At 35.9% G+C, this 11,515-nt stretch overlaps 1 protein-coding gene across 1 annotated transcript; it reads right to left on the minus strand.

Annotated features, from left to right (window-relative positions):
* Positions 1 to 355: 355 nt before the first annotated feature.
* LOC110685508 lies at positions 356 to 3,878 on the minus strand. Its single transcript, XM_021862044.1, has 2 exons — positions 3,186 to 3,878; positions 356 to 499 (listed from the first exon to the last, which is right to left on the minus strand). The coding sequence occupies exons 1-2, from the start codon at positions 3,876 to 3,878 to the stop codon at positions 356 to 358; spliced, it is 837 nt and encodes a 278-aa protein (XP_021717736.1).
* Between the last annotated feature and the right edge of the window lie 7,637 nt (positions 3,879 to 11,515).

An 11,515-nucleotide genomic window follows, 5' to 3' on the forward strand; every position in this document is an offset into this window, starting at 1 on the left:
CTTGCTCCGGAATTCTCAACTGGTGATAACCTGATCTCAAGTCTATCCTTGAAAATACTCCAGCCCCTTTCAGCTGGTCAAACAAATCGTCAATCCTTGGTAGTGGATACTTATTCTTCACTGTCACCTTATTCAGCTCTCTATAAACAATGCACAACCTCATACTTCCATCCTTTTTCTTTACAAACAACATTAGAGCTCCCCAAGATGAGGAACTAGGTCGAATGTAACCCTTTTCCAACAAATCATCCAACTGAGTCTTCAACTCCTTCATCTCAGCTGAAGCCATCCTACATGGAGCTTTAGAAATAGGTCTAGTACCAGGGCACTAGGTCGATAGTGAACTCAACATTCCTCACTGGTTCATACCAGGAATCTCATCTGGAAATACATTAGGAAACTCCTCTACAACAGGTATACTTACATCACCCTTATTTTCTTCACTGTCAATCTCTTGAATACTACACAAAAACAGAAGACAACCCTTCTCAACCAGCTTCTGTAGTTACATTGCAGAAATAATTCTCAACCCTGAACATTTCTCTTCCTTCTTATACACCATTCTGGCCTTATTTGGGCTAGTCAAAGTAACCTTTTCAGCTGCACAATCAATCTTTGCTTCATACCTTCCCAACCAATCCACACTAGGCAAAAAAGGCAAATAAGCACCGGTTCAAACCCCCCCTTTCGCACCGGATTTGAACCGGTCCAGATTTGAGGGATGCTAAAAATAAAAAAATTAGCACCGGTTCAAAACCGGTGGGAAAACTAAGAATTCGCACCGGTTAACCGGTGCTAAAAGTGAGTCCTGCGATTTTTATTTTTTGGTTTTTGCTACCATTGGCACCGGCATGAAACAAAGCAATCAAAATCCCTTAAGAAAAAAAAAAACACCAAATCGTAATATACATTAATCTCACACACACACACACACACACACACACATATATATATATAGGAAAAATTCATGGGATTAATCCCACCTTTGGATTATTTTTTAATAATCCCACCTTTACCCCCAATTCTTTTTTAATGGTCTCGGGTGACCAGTAACTGGTTGAAGAGGTAATTTTTTTTTTAAGTTTATTTTACACGTGTCACCACGTAATTGGTGAAAAAAATAAGTTTTAATTTTAATTTTGTTTTAAGAAATGATAATTAGCAATTAACATTAATTACTTATTTTCAATAATTTTCTCATGAAAAAAAACTAAAAATTAAAACAACTATCAGCCACCTCCCTGCCCCACCGTCTTCCCAGCCCCCAGCATCGCCGCGCCCTGACCGTCGTCCCAGACAGGCTATTAGCCCCGCTCCGGTCGCCACCTTTATTCCGGCACCTTTCGTCGCCTTAAATCACCAAATTCATTTCCAAAATTAAGGCATGGGAAGGAGAGGGGGCCAAAATCGAGGCCTGGAAGGGCAAAGGGGCCAAAACTGGGGCGAGGGGAAGGGGAGGGGGCAGAAAAAGGGATAGGGGAAGGGGAGGGAGTCAAAAACGGGGCGGCGGAAGGGGAGGGAGGGAGGGATATAGGGGCGGTGAACGTATTTTAGAGGGTGGTTTGTGGTTCAAGGGGTGGGAAAAGGTGTTGGCGGTTCAATGGGAAGGGGAGGGCAGTCGGCGTGGCCCTCCGTCGTCGGTGGGCAGGCAGCAGGGAAGGCTAGTGGTAGTGGGCAGTCGTGGAGGGTGGTTGGGCTGGTAGGATATTTCTTTTTTTTTTTTTACTTTTTTATTATTATTATTATTATTTTATGAAACAAGTAGTTTCTTAATTAATTAAGTATGATTTTTTTAATTTTTTTATATTTAAGGCCAATTAGATTGCGACACGTGGCATGTAACTTGGTATAGCAAGTTAAATGACCGGTTGGGACCATTAAAAAAGAATGGGGGGGGGGGTAAAGGTGGGATTATTAAAAAATAATTCAAATGTGGGATTATTAAAAGCGAACGGCCCAAAGGTGGGATTATTCCCATGAATTTTTCCTATATATATATATATGTGTGTGTGTGTGTGTGTGTGTGTGTGTGTGTGTGTGTGTATATATATGTGTGTTTATATATATATATATATATACATATATATATATATATATATATATATATATATATATATGTTAAAAAAAAACCGCAACAATGAACAACAAAATATGCTAATCCGAATCTTGAATCCTTAGCTTCTTCTATGTGGAATCCTTGTAATTTTTTTTTTGAAGTAATACTACCTACATCATAAAACACCAAAATTAATAAAACCAAAAACTAGAGAAGAGATGAGAAAGAAGAACGAGACATCCCAAAAAAATAAAACCAAAGAGATGAGAAAGAAGAACGAGACATCCAAAAAAAAAAAAAAAAACCCTGGAAAAACCTAAAAATCCAAGTTACCAGATCGAAAAACCCGGAAAAAACCGAAAAAAAACCCAGAAAAAAAAACAAAAAACCTAGAAACCCAAAGAACCCAGAAAAACCAAGCAAAAACCGAGAAAAAACCGTGAAAAACCCAGAACCTAGAAACCCGAAAACCCAGAAAATACCCATAACCAAGAAACCGAAACGCAAAGCTAAAGAACCGAGAAACCTTAACCTCAAATTTCTGATTTTAGGCGGCGGTGATGTTTGTTGTGGTTGACGGCGGCGGCAATGTTTGTTTGGTTGACGGCAGCGCCTTGGTTGTTGTGCTTGGTTGTTGTTGAGAAGAGGAAAAAGAACGAGAGATCAGAGAAGCATAGAGAGATCAGAGATGAACGAAAGATGAGAGAGATGAGAGAGAAGAACAGAGATGAGAGAGATCAAAGAAGAAGAACGAGAATCAGAGAAGAAAAGAACGAGAATCAGAGAAGAAAAGAACGAGAATCAGAGAAGAGTTTAGAGAGATCAAAGAAGAGATGAAAGAGAAGAACGACAAAGAAGAAGAACAGAGATGAGAGAGAAGAATAGAGATGAGAGATAAGGAGAGAGAGAAGGAGAGCATGCATTTCAGGGAGAGAGGGGGTTATTATATAAGGGTTTATAAGATTAGGGGCACCGGTTAACCGGTGCCAATTCCTTTTTTTTCATTTTCTAAAACAAAACACACTGGTTAACCAGTGCCATTATATTTTTTCCCACCAGTTTTCAAGAACCGGTGCTATATTGTCGATGCTAATTTGTGTTTTCCTACTAGTGTCATACGCAGAATTACATCGAGATCCTTTAAATCGAACTCTATCAAATCCGACAGAAATTCTACCCCAGAGATGGAAATAGGTACACTCTTAAACAACTTAGAACAACTCCTCACTTCCCCAAACAGAATAGACACATATAGAGAAACTGACTCAGGACTTTCTAACCCGAGACTTCCAACTACTCTCTTAGAAATAAAGGAATGGGATGCCCCTGAATCAAACAAAACTTTCACAGGCAATGAACTTATAAGGAAAACATTTATTACCACATTATTAGCAGTTTCAGCCTCACGGCTGCTCATCACTAACACACGACCCTTTAGGGCACCTCCGACAACGCTACTGGTTCCAACCTTGGGTATAGGTCCACTAGATTGAGGTGGTTTATTAGGAGCACTAGACTCTTTCACCTTCCCTGACTTAACGTCAGCCTCTTTCTTGTAACGCTCGTACTTACGGTGTCCCAACTTCTGGCAGTAACGACAAGTTACCGGTTTCCCCTCACAGTCCTTCCCTCGGTGATCTTTTCCACACAGCTTGCAGAAATACTTTCTCTGAGGCTTCTCACTCCTTTGGTTCCCAATCCCCCAAGACTTGGACGACTGGCCTCCATTCCCTTCCCATCCCAAAGCTCCCCTTCTTGTCCCTCCTATCTCCAGAATTCCCTTGGTAGTTACTATTGGGCTTAAGCCTTTTTTCACCCCCATGAAAAGAGTCCGAGTTCTTCCTTTTCACTCCAACTGCTCCATTTCCCTCCCCTTGATTCCGTATAGGTGGGCTGCACGGCCATAAACTTCATCTAAGGTCTTGAAGGTAACTCCCCCTAGCTTCCCTTGGAGGGTCACGGTTAGGCCTTGCTAAAATCTTTGAGGTTTGATGGTTTTGGTAGGGACTACTTCCAGGGAAAACCTCATCAACTCTATGAACTTGTTGTATTACTCATTAATAGACATGTTCCCCATTATCATGTTGGTAAACTCCATGCATTTATGCTTTCTCAAGTAGGAAGGGTAAAACTTCTCCCTTAAGGCTTCCTTAAACTCCTCCCACCCAAAGTTTGGTCTCTTCAACAGCTCATCATTTCTTTGGGCCCACCATAAGTCAGCTTTCTCCCTTAAATAGTAATCACCATTATTCACCCTCAGCTCACTTGGGCAATTAATAGCATCAAACAACTTATCGAACTCCCTAATCTAGTTTTCAATACCGGTTGGGTCTTCCTTTCCCAAGTAAACAGGTGGTTTAGCTGCATCAACTCTCTTAAAAACTTCACTGTGAGAGTCAAGGTCAGAATTTCGGTTTCCCTTTTTCACCACTTTCGTGATGTTTTCAGTGATATGGGTTGGCTTTCTAAGGACCTTCCCTACTTTGGAACTAGTGTGCTTACTTCTGACTTGGTCTCTCATCCTTGCAGACATACTTCCTAGGTATACCTTGAAGATTAAAACACGTTCTACTCATATAAGCATTTAATTCACTTAGTAACATAGAGAAAATTTCAATAGAAATAACTTCATCTCATTAATAATTAAAGAAAAGTACAACTTTGCCATCTAAGGCAATTATTGAAAGCAATAAACATAATCATAGTTCAATCATTCAAGTAAAACTTTCACCATAGTCATCTTCATCCGGATCATAGTTAGGATCATCTCTCTTGGACTTATCCCTATCACTTGGGTCAGTTATGAAGGTTGGGTTATAGCCACCATAGCTCGAAGTACGGCCTGATGAACTTGACCCAGATTTACTTAGATTATTTTTCGGGCCTAGAGTGTAACTTAGGCTTTTCATTGGGCTCACATCACCACGAGGTTGGTTTGAAGAAGCATTGGGCTTTTGAACTTTTGGACTTGGTGATTTTTGATTGACAGCTTGGGTACGAGTTCTAGGTCTTTTTGCAACATGAAAGTGAACTTTTGGACTAGGACGTTTTGGAGGTTCATAAATTGGAGTACGAGTAGGAGAAGGGTAATTCTTGCTCTTACTAAGAGGTGGTATGGACTCATTACTAGATGACACAAACTCATGAGGGTCTTTGCGGTATGAAAAAGAAAGTTAGGCATTTAAGTAGTACATTTGCTCATCTTCTCTCAATGAAGTGTTGCATGGAGTTTAAGAAGTTTCACAATTCTCCTCCTAGGTTCAAACTTACGTTCCACATAGTGAAAGTCCCTCCTAAGGCTAGACATGCTTGCTAACCACTTCCCCTTATAATGGTGTTTTGCATTCCACAACCCATTCTTCTTGATCACATCCCCATACTTGTCAAAGAGAGGTTGATATTTGAGAACTCTAGGTAGATGGGCTAGGCCAAAAGAACCATCCAAGGTGGTTAGGTCAAAGCTTCCAGGTTATTCTTCTCATAAAGGTTTAAGGCCAAAGCAACAATTCCAATAATAAACTCACTAACTGTGATTCCATCATCTTTCAAGTAATGCAAGTTAAAGTAATTCTTTCTTATATCATCAATCCTTTCCAACTGTTTCACATACACATGTAAAACAATCAATTCAATGCTAAATCACATAAACAATTCAATTCAAAAATCCATTTGCAATAACCAATTCATAACTCAATCAACCAAGTATATATAACTTGGTTTCAAAAAAAAAAGTATATATAACTCAAGATCACCCAATTATGGGTAATAGCTCAAAAATTTCGGACCATAGACCATACCCTAAGGTGTTTTAACACCAACTTTAATGCACACATAATCACACAACTCAAGTTTCAAATACTTTCAATTCTTTTTGTTTTAGAAAATAATAATAATGTACTTGAGTCATGATATAGGACGGTCGAGCCCGCGTCTCCCAGGAAAGTTACCTACAGCGTCGAGGAGAGCCTTTCCTAACAGAGAGGCGTCCCCATTATAGGCCTCCGTAGAGAACCCGAGCATCCTTTTCTCAATCATCTTCCCACAAATAGGAAAATAGTTTTATATAAAAATAAAGCTTTTGACTTTCGCACACAAATGCGAAACTCTATCTATCCTATATGCCCTCTTATGTCTACCCACAATTTTTATTATTATTCCCAATTTTAATCTTTTTAAGACCTTGAAAACTGATACCACTTTGTAACACCCCCAAATCTCCCTCTACGAAAATACTAGTATAATACGTATAATTATACCGTAGGGATAAACTTAGGCGTATTACCGCCGCGTGATTACGCAAGGCTAATCAAACTTACTAACCAAAACCAATACTTTGCAACGGAAACTCAACTCATTCTTTATTAATAATAATATAAATAGTAACCATTGTCATGAGTACTCATAATTAAACCAAGACCAACAACCCTAATCTAGGTAAGGAATATTCCCTGGACTCCCATATGCATAATTCTTGACTCCACCTGAAATTAGTCAACACTGCTTACCATTACGGTAAACAGGGCGAACCAAAACAAATAAGAAATACGGGTTAGCAAAATATGCTAAGTACGATAAGTGCAAGATAAGTAAACTCAATTTATTCGCAAACATGCTTTTAAAACCAGTTCCAATAATCAATATAATGAATTCAAAAACTCATGATTAAACCAATTCTCAATAATTCAATAATTCGATGAAACGATTTATAAAACTAATTCCTCTTTTCAAAATCAATTCCTCTTTTGAAAACCAATTCTCAATATTCCAATAACTCAATAATAATGATTAGTCAAATCAATTATTTTTGAAAACTCAATCTCCTCTCTAAGTATGCACACCCTCCAAGCTAGTCTCCTACTATTTCAAGGCTATTATTGGAGAAACACTAGGTCATACAAAGTTCATAGCCTTCAATGAATCCGCATAGTGGGATTAATATAATAATTATGCTTTTAAAGCTTTTAAAATCAACCTTTTAATAAATACTTGAGAATTAAATCTCATATCAATAACTTTTCAATATCAATAACTCTTACTTTGAAAACCTTTTACTTAATTCATCAAACTTTTCAAATCAATTTCTTTATTCAAACATGATTAGTAATTCAAACCACTCAAAACATGATATAAAATCAATCCTCCAATTTATTTATCAAACCAATTATTTTAACAAGCTTTTATTTCATAATTTAATTCAATCACCATAAAAATCATGCAAAACATGTTTATTCAATCCAATCAATTTCAAAAGTATCTAGCCACCTAACGTACTTTTGGTCCTCGCTTAGAAAACACAATGAAACTTCAAGCACTTGGATCAAACACACCCTACAAATAAATATAACCTTAATGTTTTTTTTTAAAGAAATATAACCTTAATTAATATAAGGTTAACAAATAATCACAACAATTAAATTAAAAACCCCCAACTCTATATACATGAACCCTTTTAAGTTATTTTTCATAAACATGAATAAAAATCTGATTTTATTTAATTAAAAATACTCATAATAATTTTTATAAACCCCCCATAATAATAATAATTAATTAAATAAGAGAAGAGAAGAAGAAGAGGTAGAAAACCAAGGAAAATAGAGAGAGAGAGAGGTGGCAGCAGCTGGTGACTGCCAGGGCCATGACCGGTGGTGGTGGTCGGCGGTGACTGGTGGTGGTCGTGGTGATTGGTGGTGGTGGCGCAAGAAAGAAAAGAAAAGAAAAGGAGAAGAGAAAGTTAAAGAGAGATTAGGAGAGAATTAGAGAATTTGGTGTGAGTGTTTAGCCATGAATCAATGGGTATTTATAGGCTAGCTCATGCATGAATTATGGTAAGAGAATGTAGGAAGAATTATGGTAAAAATAATTAAGGAAATTACTTGGAGAAGAGTGTTAAATAAAATATGGAAAGTTTGAGATTAAGGTGATTAAGAATAATACAATTAAGGAAAGTATGTTGTCATGAAAAATAATATGGCAAAGGAGGTTTACATGGGGAATAATCAAGGATGAAATAAGGTAGGGAAATAAGATGATCAAATATTTAGGAGATGGGAAATAAAAATTAAAGAAAATAATAGATTTAAAGGAGATAATTGAAAATACAATTACCAAAATAATTCACCCAAAATCCAACCTTGGTGGGCGAAATTTTTGAGCTTCCATAGCTTAAAATTTCGGACACCCTATGTATTATTTAGGGAAATATTTTGCTAGATTTAAGGGATTAAAAATAATTGTGTAAATAGTATATATTGTATAAAATAATGAATTAAGAGAATATCAATTATTCACTAAATAAATTAACTAAGAAAATTAGATTTTCCACACTAGGAAAATCCGAATTTAATATCTAATTAATAGGAATTTTCGGACCTCCTATTTTAAATAATAAAATATAACTTTTTTCCTTAATTAAAATATCCAGAAATATATATATATATAAATAATCCGGTTTTCAAAATAAACTAAATGGATAATAAATCTTATTCAAAAACCAAAAATAATAATTAAGTTTTAAAATACTTTTGGCGCCAAAATTCAAATATCATTTTGGATCCAAAATTCAAATAGTAGAATAAATTACTAAAAATACCCTTTTTAGAAAATAATTTATTAATTAGAAAATACGTTTCAAAAATACGGGGTATTACAAATTACAAGACTAAGTCTATAAGGAGTTATGTAATTCACATAACACGATAACATATTTGCATAGAAATCATCCATAGTCATCAATATTTTGTAGAAGAGAAAAATATAAGTTAATAATACGGCTATTTCACCAAATGCCACTGAGCAATTGCGAAATTCACCAAATGCCATGAGCCTTTTCCGAATTCACCAAATGCCACCGAGTTTTACAAAAATTCACCGAGTGTCATTAATGACTGACGGCCGTTAGTTGACCGTTAGTTGACCCCACCACTTGCCACGTGTCACCTTCTTATTGGTTAGTTTTGACAAAAATAATATTTTTTAAAAAAATGAAAAAAGATAAAAAAAAATTAAAAAAAATAAAAAATCTTGAAACCACCCAGCCACCACCCGCTCCCTGCCACCGAAACTCGAAACCTTGCCGCCGGCAACCTGCACCCTCACCGACAGGCGCGCCGGCGGCCGCCGAAGCAAGCCCTCCCCCTCCCCTCCTCTTTCCCGTCGCGAAACCCCTCCTCTCCAACAATTTTCGCTAGAGATGGCAACTCTGATTCCGGGAACTCATCGGAAAACTCTACTCAAGCTCTTTTTGCGAACTCCTTTTCTGCTGCTGTGACTGTTTCAACAGGTGTTGGCCTCGATCTGGTGGTTCAGACCCCAAATTCAACCGTGCAAACTCTCGAAAATAGGGGAGAAGCCCACCTTTTGCTCAAATCTCAGAAGTTTTAATTAATCAACCTTTTGCCCCCTTTATTACTGGTTTAACTTTTGAAGTTGCAGTTCGCGGAACCCTAGATTTCTCCGAATTCGAGCTGTGAGGGAGAATACGATTTCGTCAACGGAGGAGAGAGAAATTCCGATGATTAATGGAGTGGATAGCTTGAAATTGAATGGAAATGGTAATGGAAACGGAAATGCATCGATTTTGGTGTGAGGAAAGGGGGTGCGAGGAAAGGGAGGGGAAGGGGGCTACCGGAATGGGCTGGTGGCATTGAAATCGGAAGGGGAGGGGTGGGGTGGCCGAAATCATAAAGGGGAGGCGCGCCCGCCGGGGCTGGCTGGTGGGGTTCGGCGGCAAAAGGTTTTGGCAGTGGGGTGGCCGGAATGGCTAGCTGGCAGCAGGTTTTGTTTTTTTTTTTTTCTATTTTTTGGTTATTTTTCATATTTTTTAAATAATGGACCAATCAGAAGGTGACACGTGGCAAGTGGTGGGGTCAACTAACGGTCGCCAGTCATTAATGGCACTCGGTGAATTTTTGTAAAACTCGGTAGCATTTGGTGAATTTAGAAAAGGCTCATGGCATTTGGTGAATTTCGCAATTGCTCAATGGAATTTGGTGAAATAGTCATTAATAATATATGTTTTAACCTTTATATAGAAACAATAAAGCTTATTAAAGAAAGTATTTTTATAGAAAAAACTTAAATTAAAATAGCCTTTATATAGAGATGTCTTATGTATGAACGACAATTATTATAACATATAATTTAAGCGAATTAATGTAATATAACTAATGGTAATATAAACAATTTAATTTGACTAATAAAATATTCTACATGTGCGAAAAACTGTGAGTGACTTTTTCATAGTGCAGAAAATTATTATGACTTCAGTCAGATTTGTTGATTTTTTTTTTTTTTTTGAAAAGGATCAATTGTGTATACAGTTTGAAGATAACTATTAGATTATTTTTATATATTATCTAAAATATCTATTAAAAGAACTTTACTAAGATATCTTATATGATCCTATTATTAGCTAATACCAACCTAATGTTTGCTTATATGTGTAGTTGTGTATTATATTACTGACTAATAATTTTTTAAAATATTTATCTTCTTGTATTAAATGGTTTTATTAAATGGCTTATGTTTACTACTATAGCTTATATGTATTAAATAATATATTAAATAGTTGTTTATAAGTCTTATATATTTATACTGATGCTTTTAATCATCATTTTGTTGTCTTATTTGTACTTATTTTAAATATTTTGATAGCTGAAATAATCTACTTTAATAGCATGGATATATATAGACTATAAATTCCACATAAATCACAATTACAAAGATTATAGAATATTATCATAGAAGATTAATAGAGATTATTAAACAACTTATATAAAGCTTTTTGGCTTACATATTAATATTGTTTTCGATTTCAGTAGGAAGCCTTTCTTTTCCATTTCTATCAAAAACTCTAATGTGAAAAATTCTATTTCTGGCGTAATAAACATCCAGTCTTTCTCCATCAACAATATTATTATAATCTATAAAGTTAGTCCATCCTTCATCAATAAATAAACCTCCAGCACCTCCAGTGTCTTGTGGTAGAGTTATTACTCTAACATTCCAAGCACGCCCATTATGTCCACGATAAACTTTAACAGGATCTTTAAAATTACGTATAATATATTTCCATTCTTCAAGAAGTGAACAAAAAAAGAGAGAAATTAAACAAAAAAAAATACTTGTTAATACAGAAAATAAAAGAATAAGTTACAAGATAAATTATTTACCAGACCAATCCTATAAGGACTTCTGAATTTCATGGAACTTGATAGCATATTAGCGTAAAATTCATCCATAGTGTCAAATATTTTGTAGATAGAGAAAAATATAAGTTAACAATATACTAACAAAAAATAGAAGTTAAACACGGCCTTTATATAGAAATTAATTAATTTAATACAGCTACTGGAAAAGTAATTCTTTTACTATGACCAAAACAACTATTCTACACGTGATTTCTAAAAAGTATGTACACTGCAAAAACATGTGTATGACTTTATTTATAAAGCAGAAAAC

The sequence above is a fragment of the Chenopodium quinoa genome, unplaced genomic scaffold (assembly GCF_001683475.1).
Source record: "Chenopodium quinoa cultivar QQ74 unplaced genomic scaffold, ASM168347v1, whole genome shotgun sequence".
In the NCBI taxonomy this organism is placed as follows: domain Eukaryota; kingdom Viridiplantae; phylum Streptophyta; class Magnoliopsida; order Caryophyllales; family Amaranthaceae; genus Chenopodium; species Chenopodium quinoa.